At 35.8% G+C, this 19,900-nt stretch overlaps 1 protein-coding gene and 1 pseudogene across 1 annotated transcript in view; both read right to left on the bottom strand.

Annotated features, from left to right (window-relative positions):
* Nucleotides 1–19,900, bottom strand: part of LOC116472758 (solute carrier organic anion transporter family member 1B1) — a 102,319-nt gene that overhangs the window by 6,970 nt on the left and 75,449 nt on the right. The window contains exons 12-14 of the mRNA XM_032159785.1: nucleotides 17,987–18,171; nucleotides 12,624–12,688; nucleotides 10,177–10,294 (exon numbers count right to left, since the gene is read on the bottom strand). Coding sequence (XP_032015676.1) covers nucleotides 10,177–10,294; nucleotides 12,624–12,688; nucleotides 17,987–18,171 — 368 coding nt within the window. The remainder of the gene's footprint in view (nucleotides 1–10,176; nucleotides 10,295–12,623; nucleotides 12,689–17,986; nucleotides 18,172–19,900) is intronic.
* On the bottom strand, nucleotides 3,213–3,413 carry LOC116474066 (U2 spliceosomal RNA; annotated as a pseudogene).

Below are 19,900 nucleotides of genomic sequence, written 5' to 3'. Positions count from 1 at the left end.
ACTGAAAGAGAGCTGACCTAACCAACTCCATCTTGCTTCTATCCTCCAAGCTGTTCCTGTTGATTTCTGCGTGTAAGCCGAACTAATTCTGGGAGAAATTTAGTTTATAGCTTCGAGTTTAAAACCAAGACAGTAACAGTCCTTTCCCAAAACAAACCAGCTTCTTGCCTGGGAAACAGACTACCTTTGTAGGACTAAAAAATTAGCCAAAAGATTAGAAATTACGATTTAGGAGTAATGCATCTGGAGGCTACAAGATTCTGACTCTAACCAAATTGCTCCTGAGGATAATAGCACTATTGTAAAACCTAAGATCAATACCTGATATATTTTGCAGATCCTGAATTTCACAGATGAGCTCACGCCACCCGGATGGATAAACTGGCTTATCTCATCCTGTGGCCCCCTCCCAGGATGAGACTCAGCGCAAGAGGACAGTATCAACTCCCTATGATTTCATCTCTGACCTGACCAATCAGAACTCTTGACTCACTGGCCCCCCTACCCACCAAATTATCTTTAAAAACTCCAGTCCACAAATTCTCAGAGAGACTGATTTGAGTAATAACAAAACTCTGGTGTCCTGCACAGCTGGCCCTACATGATTGATTCATTTGCACAGCTGGCCCATTGCAACTCTTTATTGCAATTTCTCTGTTTTGATAAGTAAGTTCTTTCTTGATAAATAAGCTCTGTCTAGGCAGTGGGCAAGGTGAACCCGTTAGGTGGTTATGCACATGGGGTCTCATCTGGGAATGCCGTTGTGCCTACCTGCCCATGGTTCAGTGGCCCTGCTCTGGTGATGGGTCCAGAGGCCAGCCCGAGTGGCTGCTGAGTTCTCTTGGACTATGGGCTGACTCTGGCACTGTCTCTACTGGCAGGGTGCTGCTGACCCAATGTGCATGGATTTAATTGCCATAGAGAAATAGTTCCTGGAAATAATGTCTGTCTCTAAACTAATTTCGTGAGTATTCTAGGCACTGCCAACACCTCCTTCCTTCGCCCAGTTGGTTTGGCTCCTTTGGAGATCGTGATTTGACTTCTGTAGGGGCCTTGGTTTGGCTCCTTTGGGGCTCTTGGATTTTTTTTTTTTTTTTGAGGTCTCAGTTCAGCTCCTTTGGAGGTGTTGGTTAGCTCTCTCTAATTAGTAGGAACAGTCTTGGTTCAGGAGATTTCTCTTCAATCAAGAAGATTTCATGGAGATTTCTCAGGTGGAGAATAAAAGGTTCATTTGGGAGGAAGACTCAGAATTCTTGGTTAGAAGTCGTGGTTTGGAAGGCCTTCTGTCTGTCTTGTCTTTGTTGTGTGTGTGTTTGTATATGTGGAGGAGACCTCTAAAGGAACTACTGATGGAAGTCTAGGACACCTAACTCAGAAAACCCTCATTATTTGTCTGGTCACATTCAGTGAGTCCTGAAGGAAGCTCAAAAGGCCTGAGTCGGCGTGACTGTCCACTTCTTCATCTTGCCCAGAGACCTGAATTCCCAGTTGGAGGTTATCCCTCCAGATCTTGAGTGGATCAGAGATGATAGGGACCAATGAAAGAAAGCTTGAGCCTCGCCAGGTCAATATTGGGTGCTGAATGAGGTGACAAATGTCTGTTTTGTTATGTGTATTTTGCTAGGCTGGGGTGGAAAACGTTAATTTGGTTCCTCATGCAGCCCATTGGGCAGCATCTTGCAAAAATGAGAAGCTTTTGCCTATGGTTTTATAAAACAGAAAAGGATAATTTTCTTTTGCAAAGTGGCTTGGCCCCCAAAGGTATGGTGCAATGAGCACGGTCATCAAAAGCCACTTCATTCTTCTGGAAGCTGCAGAGAAAGGGAACCCGGAAAAGTGGTATGCTGGCAAAAGGGGTAAGAATTTGTTACCAGCCAAGCTTCTGGTCTGTGTCTCTCTGTCTCTGTCTCTGTCTCTCTCTGTCTGTCTGTCTCTCTCTCTCTGTGTGTGTGTGTGTGTGTGTGTGTGTGTGTGTGGTCTGATTAATAGAAAAATGAATTTTTGAGACTAGTCTTAGGCTTTAGCAAATCTGGTGTACTTTGTGCTAAGAATTTGTCTTTTAGTGTTGTTCTGTAATGGAGAGGGGTATCATAGGAAAGAACGTAGAAAGTAGGCTTAGGATTCCTATAAGCCTACTTTTTAAGCCAGCCTCTCGGGCTGGTCAGTTACAAACTTTGCTATGTATTCCTGAAACCTATACTGGATGAGGTTTCCCTCTCATCTTGTTTTATGTCCTTGGGAGCTTGACCTTGTAACCATGTGGCAGTACTTACTCTTAGTCTCTGCCATCTAGAGGACAGGAATTTTGTAGTTAATGTCATAGTTAGCTCTAAAAATTATCTTGAGCAGTTAAAAGCCTTTGCAAGCTTGAAACTGGTTGCACTGGAATCCTTCTGGGAAAGGTAATGAAGACTATCCAATGCTGTAGCTCAGAAGCTAAGGGTTTGTCTTTTCACAATGGTGGCCTGGGACTCAATTCTTGGCTCAGGGAATGAGTGCTTTCTGATTTGATATTCTTGTGGCTTTTTCCATTTGTTGATTCTCTACTCCATGACCAACTTCTGGCTTCCCTTCTTGAATTTTCATTTCTCTGAGATACCTCTGAAGATTCTAGATCTTGTAAAAACTGCTCACCACCTATTTGAAAATACCTCATACACTCATGGATAAGTTACAACCTTAGTTAAGGCTTATTTATTTCACCTAGGAGATTACTGTTTCTAAAGAAGTTCAAAAGCCAGAAATACTGGCTGTTTGGCCTTGCTAAAGTCAGATAATAAGAGATATAAAGGATTTTTTTTTAAAGGGCACTACAGCTAAAAGTCAGCTTAATTAAAAATGGATATCCCAGTGCTCTCCCATTCTCACTCTCCCTCTCTCTCTCTTTCTCTCTTTACAGACACACATATACGTATGTGTGTGTATATATATATACACACACATATATACATGTATATATAGCATATACATATATACACACATATATACATATATGTATATATATGTGTGTGTCTGTGTGTGTGTGTGTGTGTGTGTATATATATATATATATATATACACACAAGACCTTTGTGCTTTTTCTCTTCTTGGACATTGTTTTTTTGAGAAGAAGTTTTTATTTATTTATTTTTCTCACTTGAGTGAATTATTTCCTCAGTCTGTCTTTTTGCCCCTCTTAATGACCACATGAAAGGAACTAATTTCTAACAGACGAGGAGTCCTTGGGAAAAAATAGGAGGTACCATTTTTGGGAAAAAGCTCTGTTTTCCTCATGGAACCCCAGGCACTGAAGGAGGATAGAACTCTCTTAAAATGAATCAATATTTAATAGCCTTCTAAAACAGAATGCATCAAATTAAACTGAAAAGAACAGATACTATACTTGATCTTAGCCAAAAGGCCGAGTTTGTTTTTTGCGGCACTATTCACAATAGCAAAGACTTGGAACCAACCCAAATGTCCATCAGTGATAGACTGGATTAAGAAAATGTGGCACATATAAACCATGGAATACTATGCAGCCATAAAAAAGGGTGAGTTCATGACCTTTGTAGGGACACGGATGAAGCTGGAAACCATCATTCTCAGCAAACTATTGCAAGGTCGAAAAAACCAAACACCACATGTTCTCACTCATATGTGGGAATTGAACAATGAGAACACATGGACACAGGAAGGGGAACATCACACACCGGGGCCTGTTGTGGGGTGGGGGGGAGAGGGGAGGGATAGCATTAGGAGATATACCTAATGTAAATGACTAGTTAATGGGTGCAGTACACCAACATGGCACATGTATACATATGTAACAAACATGCACATTGTGCACACGTACTGTAGAACTTAAAGCATAATAATAATAAAAAAAGAAAGAATCAAATTAAGATAGGTTCATTGGTGAATTCTATTAAACACTTAAGTAAGAAATTATACCAAATCATTACAATCTTCTTCAGATGATAGCAGCAGCAGAAGTACTTCCTATTTCATTCTGTGAGGCTAGCATTATCCTAATACCAAAATCAGACAAAGACATTACAAGAAAAGAATACTACAGAGGGCTGGGCGTGGTGACTCACACCTGCAATCCCAGCACTTTGAGAGGCAGAGGCGGGCGGATCATCTGAGGCCAGGAGTTGGAGACCAGCCTGACCAACATAGAGAAACCCTGTCTCTACTAAAAGTACAAAATTAGCCGGATGTAGTGGTGCATGCCAGTAATCCCAGCTACTTGGGAGGCTGAGGCAGGAGAATTGCTTGAACCTCGGAGGTAGAGGTTGCGGTGAGCCATGATCGCACCATTGCCCTCCAGGCTGGGTAACAAGAGCAAAACTATGTCTCAAAAAAAAAAAAAAAAAAAAAAAAGAAAACTACAGAGCAACTTCTCTCATGAACACAGATGCGAAAATTTTCAAAAAATATCAGATTGAATTCAACAATGTATAAATACAGTATACATCATGACTAAGTGGGATTTCCCTCAGGTTTCCAAGACTGGTTCAACATGCAAAATGAATGCTTACAGTTCATTACATTAACAGGCTAAAGAATAATAATAAAATGACATGATCACATCAATAGATCTAGAAAAATGAATTTGCAAAATCACTCATTTATAACAAAAACTCCCATTAAACTTGGAATAGAGGAGAACCTCCTCAACTTGATCAAGAATATCTACCAAAACCCTACATCTAACTTCATACCTAATAGTGAGAAACTCAAAGTCTTCCCACTATGGTCAGGAACAAGTCAAGGATGTCGCCTCTCACCACTGTTTTTCAACATGGTACTGGAATTCGTAATTAATGTAATTTTAAAAAAGAAAAGAAAATGAAATGTATATAGATTGAAAAGAAATTGTCTTTGTTTACAATATGACAATTGTCTAAGTAGAAAGTTTAAAATAACAGACAAAAACACACTTGGAAATAATAAGAATTATTGCAAGGTTTCAGGACACAGGATCTGGGGTTAATATAACAAAATCAAACATCTTCATATATATCATCAGAGAAACATGAAACTTGGAAGCCATCAAGATGTCCTTCAGTAGGTGAATATATAAATAAACTGTTATACATCTAGACAATGGAATATTATTCAGCAATAAAAAGAAATGAGCTATCAAGCAATGGAAACACCTGGAGGAAATTTAAATGCATGTGATTAAGTTAAATAAGCTAGTCTAAAAATGCTACATACTGTATGATTCTGGAAAAAGCAAAACTATGAAAACAGTAAAAAGCACAGTGGTCTCCAGGGGTTTTAGAGGAGGAAGGAATGAATAGGCAGAGTGGAGGATTTTCAGGGTAGAGAAACTACACTGTATAATACTGTAATGGTGGATATATGTCATTATACATTTGTCCAAACCCATAGAAAGTACAATGTCAAGAGTGAAACCTAAAGTAAACTGTGGACTCTGGGAGATAAAGATGTGTTAATGTTGTTTCATCATCTGTAACAACTGTATCACCCTTTGTTGGGAGACATTGATAGTGGGATAGGCTACGCATGTGTGGGGCAGGTGGTATGTGGGAAATCTCTGTAATTTCTCCTCAATTTTACTGTGATACTAAAACTGCTCTAAAAATAAGAGTTTATTTTAAAAATTCATAAGATAACAATTTAACTTTTTATATATTAATTGGTAAATGCACTGCTCTTTTTTTTTTTTTAAATTCCACTTTACACAATTAAGCAATGAACACAAGTGACCAAAAAGAAAGTGATAAGGGCCATGAGTTAGCTACGATGTGGTAAGTCCCAAAGATGGTTGGTCATTTCCAGCTGGTTGGAATGGTGTGAATTTTATGAAAGAAAAGGGTGTGTGAGCTAAGCCTGGAGCATTTCCTGGCAGTTAGAAGCCTAATACTTGTCTTAGTTGGCTAAAATCAAGGTATTAGCAGGGCTGTATTCCTTTCTGGGACCTCCAGGAAATAAGCTGTTCCTTTGCTTTTTCTCACTTCTAGAGGCCACCTACATTCCTTGGCTCCTGGCCCCTTTCTTCCATCTTCAAAGCCAGCAACAATAGACTGAGTCTTTCTCACATCACATCCTTCTGACCTCTTCTTTTTATTTTTTAGGATATTTGTGGTTACATTGGGCCCAACCAAATAATTTTCTTATCTTGAGTTCAGCTAATTAGCAAACTTATTCCATCTGCAACCTGAACATAGTGTAATTACAGATTCCAGGGATTAAGACAAGATATTTAAAGAATCCACAGAGAAGTGAGGTTACCTTAAAGGAACAAGAAAACAGACAACAGCTAACTTATCAAGAGTAAAATGGAACTTAGAAGACAATAGAATAATATCTTCAATCTGACAAGAGAAAATGATTGTCAATTTAGAATTCTATACTTTGTACATTTCTTTTAAGTGTACAATTGAACTAAAGTTCTTTCCTGAGAAATTTAAATTGGCAATTTGCCACTAAAGAGCTCGCTGAAAGACATTTTTAAAAATCGACTTTAATCAGAAGGAAAATGACCCTAGATGGAATCTGACATGTAAGAAGAAATCAGAGAAAAGAAAATGATAAATATGTGGGGATGTACAAAGACTGACCCTTTAAATCTTAATGTCTTGGGACAAGCATAAAGTACACAAGAATAACATATATTATATGTCTATCTTATATATGCATATATATGCATATTAAATATATATAGTACACATATACACTATATAATGTGATCACAATGGTCTTTGCAGTATATTAAAAATTTGGATACTATAACAGTTTGATCAACAAGAAGAATGCATTAATAAATCAATTAACATAAAATATTTATAAATTCCATTTTAGTTCTAACTAAACCTTCACTGAACAAAAAGGAACTAGTATGGCTTAAAAATAGTTTTAGGGTCTTTTTATACTCAAACCATTATAAAGCCATCGCAAAATGTTACATTAATACTTGAATTTGTGGTCATTGCTTTGGGGAAATTCTGAGGAGCATCTTGCCAGGTGTCCTGGAAATACATGATGATTTCAATAAAAAATGAACACATTCGTAAATAAAGTCATTAAGATAAGTTTATGAAGTTTTCATTTGTAATTTCTTTTCATTTCTTTCTCTCATTTTGTGAGAAATTTTCTATCATTAATATTTAGATACATTTCTGAGAATGCCTGTGGGGTACAATTCTGGAAAAAGCTGGATCGTTTTATCTGCTGGGGATTTTGGTGAATTTACACATTAAATGGAAGAAAGTCTGTTTGGTAAATTTGATCCTAGGTCTTTACTCCAGAGATGTATCCTGAACTAATAAACTTCCTCCACTTTCATATAAATGATAGCATGCTCCATACACATTCTTCATGGTTCTTTTTTTTCATATAAAAATATGTCTTGAAGAAGGTTCCATATTAGTAAACAAATAATTTTTTCTTCTTTTTTCGAGACATCAGACTATTCATTTTCCTGCAGGTAGAACTATTTATTTAATTACTCCCTTATCAAGAGATATTTAAGTTGCTTCCAATATTTTGTCATCATAAACAATGTTGCCATACACATGTATGTAATCTCATATACGTGACATTTTATCTATTTGGGAGTATAGCTATCTGTAGGATAAATTTCTAGAAGTTTGCTGCTGGCTCAAACTTCTGTACTTTTGCCAAGACAATGTCTACTTAACATTTTTGATGGTTGACAATCTGGGTGAGTTTTAATTGCAATCCTGTCATTATCAATTAATTTGAGCATCTTTTTATATATTTAATAGCCATTAGTGATTATTTTCTTTGGAAGATATTTGATTTTTTTTTAATAGAACCTACTTTTTTTTTTTTTTTTTTGAGACGGAGTCTTGCTCTGTCACCCAGGCTGGAGTGCAGTGGCGCGATCTCGGCTCACTGCAAGCTCCGCCTCCCGGGTTCATGCCATTCTCCTGGCTCAGCCTCCCGAGTAGCTGGGACTACAGGCGCCCGCCAACGTGCCCGGCTAATTTTTTGTATTTTTAGTAGAGACGGGGTTTCACTGTGTTAGCCAGGATGGCCTCGATCTCCTGACCTCGTGATCCGCCCGCCTCGGCCTCCCAAAGAGCTGGGATTACAGGCTTGAGCCACCGCGCCCGGCCAATAGAACCTACTTTTTACAGAAATTTTAGATTTACAGAAAAACTGTACAGAAAGTATGAAGAAGTCCCGTATACTCCCCGCCCCACACATACAGTTTCCCCTTTCATTAACAGTTTGTATTAGTGTGGTAACTTAGTTACAATTGATGAACCAATATGAATGCATTATTATTAAGTTCATATTTTAGATTAGAGTTTGCTTTTTATGTGGTTTGTATGTTGTATGGGTATGGGTCCATAGGTTTGACAAATATATAACATCATGTATCCAACATTATAATATCATATAAAATCATTTCACCACCCTTAAAATGCCCTGTGCTCCACTTACTCATCCTTGTCTTTCCCCACTGAGCTCCTAGCAACCACTGATCTTTCATTGTCTTCATAGTTTGGCCTTTTACAAAAGGTCATACAGTTAGAATAATATAGTCAGAAGCTTCTTTCATCTTTTTTAATGTTTTTTTTTTTTCTTTTTTTGAGACAGAGTCTCGCTCTGTCAGCCAGGCTTGAGAGCAATGCCATGATCTTGGCTTACTGCAACCTCCGCCTCCTGGGTTCAAGGGATGCTTGTGCTTTAGCCTCCCAAGTAGCTGAAATTACAGATGTGCACCAACGTGCCTGGCTAATTTTTGTATTTTTAGTAGAGACAGGGTTTTGCCATGTTGTCCAGGCTGGTGTCGAAATCCTGGCCTCATGAATCCTCCCACCTCAGCCTCCCAAAGTGCCTAGATTACAGGCATGGGCCACCGCACCAGGCCCAGAAGCTTCTTTAGATGGCCTTCTTTCACTTAGCTACGTGCATTTAGTTTCTTTCTTGTCTTTTTGTAAGTTGATAGGTCACTTCTTTTTATTGCTGAATAATTTTCTATTGTATGAATGTACCCCAGTTTGGCTATCTATTCACCTATTGAAAGACATCTTGTTTGCTTCCATTTTTTCATACGCAAGTGCAGGTTTTTGTGGGGTCATGTTTTCATCTAACTTAGGTAAATATCTAGGTGCATGATTACTTAACCATATCATAAGCCCGTGTTTTCCTTTGTAAGAAACTTCCAGACTGTCTTCTACTATGGCTCTACTATTTTTTACATTTCCACCAGCAATGAAAGAAAAACTAAAGGAAATTCCTGTTGTTTTGCATCCTTGCCAGCATTGGATGTTATTTTTGCTGATGTTTAAGAGTTCTGTATATATTCAGGATATTTGCCTGTGTCTGTGTTACAAGTTGCAATTTATTCTCGTAATTTATACTTTCACTTTGAAATTTCCTTTTAAAAGTTTAATGATGCAGATTTTATAAATATTTTGTCTTTTTTTCTATTATGGTTTTGGGCATTTGGGTCATACTTAGTTTCTGCTTCGTAGATAATTGAAAGAAATTATACTATGAGTTTTAATACATGTAGTTTCACATTTCAAAGTGTATAATTTGTCAATATATGAATTTGAAATTAGTTTTTTTTAAAGAGGTAAAGTATAATTGTAGCTTTTTGTTTTTCCAGATGCCCATGCAGTTATCTTCATGTCACTTATGGAATATCTCTCCCCGTGAATAGAGTAATATAGAAACATATTTTCCCTTTTTTTCTTAATTGACATATGACCAGAGCCCCAGCTAGTCATTCTGTGTCTTTCTAGAGAAGTCAGAGGCAATTGAATACACACACACACACACACACACGCATATATATATATATATATATATATATGCGTGTGTCTATATTTACATGTGTATATTTATCCTTATATATACTAATATGAGGAGAGTTTTGGAAACAAAAAAGATTCACATACAAATCCTAGCCGTTTTCTATTATCTCTGATTTTTGACAAGTTGGTTATTATCCTTGAATCACAGCTTCTTCATATATAACAGAATAGAAGAAAATATCCATTTCCTATAGTTTCTATGAGTACTAAAATGAGATACCAGATTGCTTGATACCATACTGCATGCAAAGTCAGTTTTCATTAAAAGGTGGCTATCATTATTAATATTATTACATAATGAAAATGACATTCTTTAGGAATTAATATAGTCAAAGAAAAATAATGAAATATATTTATGACAACTTACGAAAATAATGTGGAATTATATGTCCTACATGACCCACGTGTGCCACAGTTGTTGGTAGACCACTTTAAACATGTTGTATCAATCAGAGCCCCAAAATATATTGGAGCTAGAATTCCTCCTGTAATAGGAGAAGAGAAGATGTCAGTCTAGGGAACATATTTTAAATGTAACTGCGTGATATTCCTCATTGATACATTTTGATTAAATAAACGTTTAAAAATTTGGAGGATTCATTTATTATTTTGTTCTGCATCTACACAATAATAAAGATTATTAGAAATCTCAAAGACCCAAATCATGTAGTAATGTCATTGACACCTTTTACCTACTCGTACCCTCCCTACATATATGCATATATACTCTGTTCTTCTTATGATAGCAATTAACTTAAGCTTGAATGGTAAAAAGGAGAATGTTGTTAGTAAAACTTGGAAGTTACGTTGGTTAATATGGGATTTTTCTTAGGCAAAGAAACCTGAAATGGAGTAGAATTACAATTTTATGGGGAAAGGAAAAAGATCTTGGCTCAACTGCTGTAAAGGCAGACTTTTTTTTTTAACACTATTTTAAGAGAATTTAAAAGTGACTGCTTCATCAGAACTCCCTCCTCAGATAAGCACAGGCTGAGCTTCAGAGAGTGCTTAGCTTTTGGCAGGTTGTACTTTTTTCTGGGCTCAGACATCTACTTCCCACTTACTGATGTCATTAGAGCTCACAGTCCAGTGGTTTTCTACTAATTGATTTTGTGCATTTGTAAATACCTCCTGAAGCAGCTTAGGCTAAGTTAGGGCTTGTGGTACTAAATTTTGTTTGTGTTAGTGTTCTGATCACAATGATGAGTAAGTTTTCAGTGGTCTTTTTCTTAGTTAATTTTTATTTGTAGCTCATGATTTTGCAGAATGCAAGGCTTTTCACAGACAGATTATGTTGTTTATATAATAAGTGTCCATCTGCTTCCACTGCTGTTTTAATGAACTCTGAGATTCACTCCTGGTTCTAGGCAAAGGTAATTTGATAAAGAATTTTAGGGACATGCCAGTAGAGAACTATCCTTAAGATGGTGCAACTAAAGTGTTTATAACTTTACTTTGTTCTTTTTTGTACTGCGGTAAATAATTTTCAGAATTTATTTTGCCATGGATAAAATGATAGTGATTGATATATCACAATTTCACTTATTCCATGTAGTTTTCATCAGTCTCAATTTTTTGAGAGTGAGAAATATTAAAATGACAAGGGACTGAGGTCAATGTATCTGAGAAAACCTGGTACTGAGGAAATGAGTGAGAAATTTTCAGGTTTCAAAAATCACAGCCACCCTTTGAAAAATGAAAAATACATGCTAACAATTTATTTTCCCCACATAATGCCACTGATTTGAACAAATGTAATGGATTGTTTTAAGTAACAAACTTTGTCCTAATCACTACAATTTAAAAACTCATAACCTATTTTCTAAATGACTTTTTCAGGTAAATACACTATATAGGCCTTCCACAATTTACACGTTTATTGTATTCAAGACAATTGTTTGTGAATTGCAAGTTTTGTACTAAATGTGTATTTTTTCCATAGGTGCATTTAGGTTCCATCGTGCCACAGACTGGATACATCGAAATAGGATACTCAGAATTAGAATGGTGAAACTCACTTTTTTTCCTATTTTCTATTGCTAAAAAAAAATTTATTCTCATAGTCTCATTTCTACATATGAAAAGAAGTACTAACAACTCAGATGTTACTTTAAGCTTTCGTCACCCAGGTTCTAGCAGAGAGCTATCTCCATTGAATCTGAAGGTAGAAAACTGCCAGGATCTACAGAGTCTGGGAGATTAGACACACAAAACGGAATGGAGGGAAGAAAACCAATGGAATACTATAGCATCTCATTTCCTCTCTTCTATTCCCTTTATATTTCTTCTTTTTAACTTTGAGGATTTGTGACTTTATCATCAAATATGCTTCTTAGACAATTTCTTCATTGTAATTGGGCCATAGCCTGGCCAGATTCCCTGGCCAGATTCCCACACTTCCCAAGCCAGCTTTAGGCCTTGCCTAAATCATGGCTCAGTTTAGAAGTTAGGCCCTTCACTCTGCCGACGAGGAGGAAATATTCTTATTTTTCTGAAAAAAAGAAAAATTTGGAGGACCATCTTCTATCTTTGTGTTTGAAAGAGTGTAATACAAATACAATAATTCCTTAGTCTTAACAGATTGACTTTACGTATAATTAACAATCGAATTCTCTTTTAGGTCGATCACTCAATTTTACTCTGTCTCTGATTGTTTTTATTTATCACAGAAATAGAAATGATACTAGTTTTATTTACTATCATAATTAAAGATTCATTACATTCAGTCTTTAAGCCTTGACATTAATATTTATAACTTAAATTTAATATATGTATGTGTATATATATATAGTACATATTTTTTTTTCATCATACCTAGTACTCGTATAACCATTGAGTGGAAACCCAGTGCAAGTGATTTCAGTTCAGGTTGAACAATTCTGAAATAAGATAAAGGCAAAGAAACATTAAATATCTTTAAAATATCAAAATGAAACAACATTAAAGCCTTCTCCTGTGTTGTTTTTCTTCATGATAGAATTAAGCTGTCAGTTGAATGGCCCCATTATATAAAGTTATATTTTAATTGTTTTAAAAGGCAAACATTTGAGCAATAATAATAATTATTCCCTTATTTATTCAATGCATCATGATTTCAAGATGGCTTAAAAATATTTTCTCATATGGTACTTATGAAAATCCTATGAGAAAGTGGTTAGAACAGACTTTATTATGCCTCTGAAGATACTGATTTTTTGTGGTCTGGTCAGGGTTATGGTAAGTGTGAAAGAGCATGAGTCTACTTCATAAAATGATTTACTTTCCTTTTGGTAGACACCCAATAGTGAGATTGCTGGGTCAAATGGTACTTCCACTTTCAGTTATTTGAAAAATCTCCACATTGTTTTTCATAAAGGTTGTACTAATTTATATTCTCAACAGTATATAAGCATTCCTTTTCCTCAACATTCTTACCAGTATCTTGCTTTTTGACTTTTTAGTAATGGCCATTCTGACTGGTATAAAATGGAATCTCATTGTAGCTTTAATTTTCACTTCTCTGATGATTAGTGATATTCAGCATTTTGTCATATGTTTGTTGTTTGTTGACTGTCTTTTGAAAAATGCTGGTCATATCATTTACCCTATTTTTAATAATTTATTTTCTTGGTGAGTTTTTTGTATTTCTTATAGATTAAGGATATTAGCCCTTTGTCAGATGTATTGTTTGTAAATTTTTTTTTTAATCCTGTAGGTTGTCTGTTTACTCTGTCGATTATTTCCATTGATGTGCAGGAAATTTTTAGTTTAAGTCCCATTAGTCTATTTTTGTTGTTATTGTTGCATATCATCAGTGAACAGAGTTTATTTGAGTTCCTCTTTTCTAATTTGGATACCTTTTCTTTCTTTCTATTGCCTGATTGCTCTAGCTAGGACTTCTCATACTATGTGCAGTAGGAGTGGTGAAAATAGACACAATTGTCTTGTTTCAGGTCTCAGGAGAATGCTTTCAACTTGTTTCCTTTCAGTATGAAGTTGGCAGTGGGTTTGTCATATATAGCTTTTATTATTTTGAGGTATGTTCTTTTGATGCCCAGATTGTTGAGGATTTTTGTCATGAAAGATGTTAAATTTTATCAAATAATTTTTCTGCATCTATTGAGATGATCATATGGTTTTTGGTTTTAATTTTGTCTTATCAAATGGTTTTGGTTTTTAGTTTTTTCTATGTGGCAAATCACATTTATTGATTTATGTATGTTGAACCAACCCTTCATCCCTAGAATAAAAACAACTTGATCATGTTATAAAATTTTTCTTATGTGCTATCGGATTTGATTTGCTAGTGTTTTATTGATAATTTTTTCATATGTTCATCAGGGATATTGGTTTGTGGTTTCTTTTTTTTTCTTTTTTTTTTTTTAGACCAGTCTTGCTCTGTCTCTGTCTCCCAGGCTGGAGTGCAGTGGAGCAATCTTGGCTCACTGCAGCCTCCGCCTCCAGGGTTCAACTCCTGTGAACTCTCAGCAGCCCTTGACACAGTTACTTATGCTCTTTTTGACATATGCTTTATTAGTTTGAGGACAACCCTCTTTCCTAGTTTTTCTCATGAAACCTCCTCAGTTTTCTTTATTGGTTTCTCCTATTATTGATCTTTAAATTAGAGTGATTGAGAACTGATCCTAGGATCTTCTATCTGTACTCAGTCCCTAGAAGATCTCATTAGTTCCATGGATTTTAATGCCGCCTTGGGGGATTGCTTGAATCCAGGCATTCAAGGTTACAGTGAGCTATAATCATGCCATTATACTTCAGCCTGGGCAACAAAATGAGACCTTGTCTCTAAATAAACAAATAAGTCAAAATAAAAATAAATACCGTCTGTATGTTGCTGACTCTAAAATTTATGGCTCTGGCATCAAGGTTTCTCCTGCTGGATTGCATATATGACATTGTTGCTAGATATTGAACAGGCTGCTCAGCTTTATAGAGATAGAACAAATTCTTGCTTTTTCACTTTCCCAATCTACTCTTTCTTAGTCTTTCCCATTTTGTTCAATAGTACCACCATCCTTCCAGAACTGAAGCCAGAACTTTGGGATTATCCTTAAATTATCTTTCTCACATGCCACATTCAATGTATCAGCAAACCCTACTGGCTTTGCATTAAAAAACAAAACAAACGCTGGGTGCTATGGCTCAGGCCTGTAATCCCAACACTTTGAGAGGCAGAGGCTGGCAGATCACTTGAGGTCAGGAGTTTGAGAACAGCCTGGCCAACGTGGTAAAACCAGGTCTCTACTAAAAATACAAAAATTAGCTGGGCATGGTGGCGTGCATCTGTAATCCCAGCCACTTAGGAGGTTGAGGCAGGAGCATCGCTTGAACCTGGGAGGCGGAGGTTGCAGCGAGCCAAGATTGTGCTACTGAACGCCAGCCTGGATGACAGAGCGAGACTGTCTCTCAAAAATAAATAAATAAAATAAAATAAAGCAAAACAACTGAGACTCGTATTTGTTTCATCTACTCATTTCATTTACTTCATATTTTCCTACTATCAGCATCCTCAATCAAGCTTCCATCTTGTGAAGAACAATTTGAGCCTTCTGTTTTCCTTGATTTCACTGTCGTTTTCACAAAACACACTTTCCACCCACAGCCAGAGTGATCTTCTAGTTATGTAAGGCATCTGTGGAAATGCTAATACTTAAATCCCCTTGGGCTTCTCAACACATTTAGAATAAATTTCAAAGTCTTTCCTGTGACCCATAGGATCTGAACTAGGCTAGCTCTCTTGCTGCACTTGTTACCTCTCTCTTCCTTACACACGTTTTTGTACCTTGTGCATGTTAACTATACTTCACACCAGGACCCTTATCTTTGTTCTATCTTGCCTGGATTGTTCCTCGCCTGCCTCCATTTAGCATGGCTTGTACCTTTATTTTCTATCTCTTCATTCAGGTCTTTACTCAAAGGACTTCCAAAGCACAATATCTGAACTAGTATCTCTTACCTATTTTCTCATTTTTGTCAATTTTCTTAACTCTGATTTATTTATCTTTCTAGTGCTTCACACTTACTCTATTTTATATATTTACTCACTTATTTGTTTATTGTTTTTTCTGCTACACACATTCATTCCTTCATTCCTCACCCACACTAAAAGCTAATAAAGTTCTATCACTTTTGTTCACAGTTGCATCCTCAGTGCATACAACTGTGCCTGACACAAAAAATGAATACATGTTGAATAAATGGATGTCCTTCTGCCTACTTAATCAAGTTTAAAAAATAGCCTCATAGTGTAAGCATTAGAAAAGTATTAACCAACTGAAATTTATATTTTATTCTATAGACATATTCACAAAATGCTTATTTCAATAAAATCAAAGGCTAGAGAGAGTTAAATATTTTTGACAAGTTGTAATGCTGATTTAATCAATTTCTGAAATAGATATGATATTGTTATCATCAATGATGGAACAGTTTTTTAAAACTCATGAGTTTAAAGTAAAAGGTAAAACCTGTTGATATGCAAACTATTATTTAATTTTAAGGTTATTTTTAATGCATTAATGAATTTAATTTGGCAAATATGAAAGGCTTCTCCTTTTGAGTAGACATTTTATATTAAGATGGAGCTATATCTGTGGAATATTTAGCATAAATAATTTGATAAGATTTGCAGTCAGGGTCAAAATTAAACAACTGTAAATTCGATTTACAGGTTGATATTAATGTTAACAAATGTTAAAAATGCTTTTGTTTTTTTCATCTCTACCACGTCATGCTGTTGGTTGACAGTGAACTTGTGATCAACAATGTAGGTTTTAAAAGTACAATTGATTGTTAACCCAGGTCACTATACTTACACATGTATATTTTTAAGATCTAAGAGCAATTATTTACATGTTACCAGTTTTAGGTGATTGAATCAACTTGGCCAGTAGGGCATGCATTATCTGCACCCTTCCTAACTCTCCAATCTTATCATGTGTCACAACCTCTCATTCAGTATGTTTCAATCTGCCAACTTCTTTTCATTTCTCAAACACACCAGCTCTTTACTGTGTTAAGGCGTCAGCACCCAGACCCTCTCCTGGAAACACTTTCATTTGGCTTTTTCTTTAGACCTTTAGAATAAATGTTACTTATTTTGTGATGTACTCTGAATCCCCTTCTTCACAGCCCCCCACCTCAATCCTAAATTAACTTTCCTTTTGAATCTTTCTTTTTAGGGAAATCTTTTTCCTGATGAGGACTCAGAACAATTTATAAATATGTGCTTTGATTTTAAGATTATTTATCTAACACCAGTCTTTCTTGTAATTTTGAAAGCTGTATGACAACAAGTATCTTATTGGTTTCATTTACCATGTAATATTCATCAAGCATTGTATCTTTTCTTTTTTTTTTTTTTTTGAGACGGAGTCTCACTCTATTGCCCAGGCTGGAGCGCAGTGACGCGATCTCAGCTCACTGCAAGCTCTGCCTCCCGGGTTGATGCCATTCTCCTGCCTCAGCCTCCGGAGTAGCTGGGACTACAGGCGCCCGCCACCACGCCTGGCTAATTTTTTGCATATGTAGTAGAGACGGGGTTTCACAGTGTTAGCCAGGATGGTCTCCATCTCCTGACCTCGTGATCCACCCGCCTCAGCCTCCCAAAGTGCTGGGATTACAGGCGTGAGCCAGGGCGCCCGGCCAAGCATTGTATCTTTTCTAATGAGCCAAGAAAGGAATTAATTCTTCCTGTGTATTTTCTTATTTTTCTACAAGGGTATTATAAAAGTCATGCTGTGAGTCGATTAAAAGTTTTGGAATGTTATTATCAAATGGAGCATATTTTATATCTAGTTTTCAAATGCTTTATTTTAGTGAAATCAATAGATTTACCCTGAGAGACCCATTAGGATGCAAGGCAACTCAAAATTCAAAAGGTTCTTTTAGGATCCTAGGGACATGCTTTTACAACTGAGACAATTGTCAGTCTGTGTCTTCAGATTCTTAGTAAGAGAAGAAAAGTATGGAATCTGGACTTCTTAATGGAAGAATTAGAGGCAAAATTATTAATTACGGCCTTGAGAGTTCATAGTAATTTTAATAAAATGAATTCTCAGAAAATTAAAATTTGACAAAATATGAATTTGAATTCCCAGTATATTATGTAAAAATATGCATATCATTAGGTGTGTTTATAGTCTCATGCATATGAAAATGTTTTTAAAAGTCATACTTACTTAACAATCAGCATGACATGTGAGGTGCCTCCAAGTGCAGAGAAAAATAAATTGAAGACTTGTATTGCAACAAAAAAGTAAAATTTCCTTGTACAAGCATCATCTCTTGGGCATTCACCCAAATGGGCTGAGTAATTTCTGTTCTGTAGACCAGTTACTTCCAAACAACTACAGTTGTAAAACACCTTAAACGTTGTGTATAAAATATGACATAAGAAATTTGCAAGACCTAACAGTGCTGCAAATACATTGCATTATATTTAGTGAAGTCTCACTCGTTCAAACTAATATATTTACAGTTTAAGAAGATTCTAAAAATACAGTTGCTTAACAGATAAAAGGTAAAATAGTTTTCTGGATTTCTTTCTATATAAGAAAATGTAATTCATGATTGACATTTAGTTCATTCTTAATTTTAAAATTAAGAAACAAAGAAATTAGTGCCTAGAACTCTGCATACAACTTTCTCATCACTATAGATTCTCTTTAATAATTATTTTCCATTCCCTTTTACTCGCTGCAGAACACATACTCTTTTGGACAATCTCTTAGTTTCAGAGACATGCCCTGAAGAGGGATTATCCAAAGAATTCAGATAATTTAGCAGTTTGGGAGGAATCAAAATTTAACTAGAGTCACCCATGAAAATGGCACTGAGTCCAGGAAAAATAGAGGTAGAGAAGCTAAAATTTTAATTTAGCAGACATAAACAAAATCCAAGGATACAATGACAGATGATATTATTACCAGAGAGTTTGAACACAACAGAATGCCCCACTAGTGTTTAGAGCACAGAAGTGGAAAATATAGAAACAAGTGATTTCAGATTTTTAATCAGTTGGACAGTTTATATAGATAGGTGGCATTAATAAATTCTGTTCTAAATCTAGGCTAAAGTTTAAGGGAAGCTCACCTTGAATCTATTAATGCTAAAGACCAATTATTGAAGGAAGAATTGTAGAAGAATTTAAATCTATACATCTATGGTTCTGCCAAACTTACAGTTCTTACTATTTTTTTTCACTAGGAAAATATAGAATAATTTTTTACGGAACAAGTGTATTGGTCAATAAAACTAAGCTTTGGTACAAAGAACACTATTTTAAGAAGTGATGGTTCATTATTGAGGATTTAGTAATAAATAAATAAATACACAAATAAATAAATAATAAAAACTTTGCAGTAGCCCCCGAATGGCACAGTCATTGCCAGTGTAATGAAGATTATGTCTTGTGGTAGACAGAATTCTTTTTAAGGTTTAATATTATGTCACTTTCAGGCCTTCACTAGTGTGCAAAGAGGGAGCATGTATTAACTGGGTCATTCTTATCCAACCATCCAAGACGAACCATCCAACGACCATCCAAGATGAACAAAGAAGTAATTGAAACCCTGAACACCAATATAGAGTTCCAAATTTGAATCAGTACTGAAAAAACCTGCCTATCAGTAAAAGCCCTGGACTAAATGCATTCATAGCCAAATTCTACTGGAAATACAAAAAAGAGTGAGTACCCACTGTACTGAATTATTCTGAAAAATTGAGGAAGAAAGACTCTTTCTTAACTCATTTTTTTGAAGCCAGAATCATCCTAGTACCAAAATACAGCAAGACACAACAACAACAACAACAACAACAGCAAAAACAAACCAACAGGCCAATATCCCTGGTGAATATAGATGAATATAGACGCATACAGATGCAAAATTCCTCAACAAAACACTAGCAAACTGAATCCAGCAGCACATCAAAAAGTGAATTCATCATGACCAAGTAGGCTTTATTTTTGAGATATAAGGATGGTTCAGTATACACAATCAATAAATGTGATTCACTACATAAATGGAATTTAGGATAAACAGTACATGAGCATTTCAATAGATGCAGAAAAAGCTTTCAATAAAATCCACCAT

Source organism: Hylobates moloch, unplaced genomic scaffold (assembly GCF_009828535.3).
Source record: "Hylobates moloch isolate HMO894 unplaced genomic scaffold, HMol_V3 SCAFFOLD_8, whole genome shotgun sequence".
Taxonomy (NCBI): Eukaryota; Metazoa; Chordata; class Mammalia; order Primates; family Hylobatidae; genus Hylobates; species Hylobates moloch.
The sequence above is the reverse complement of the archived record's forward strand: the minus strand, read 5'-3'. Positions and strand labels throughout refer to the sequence as shown.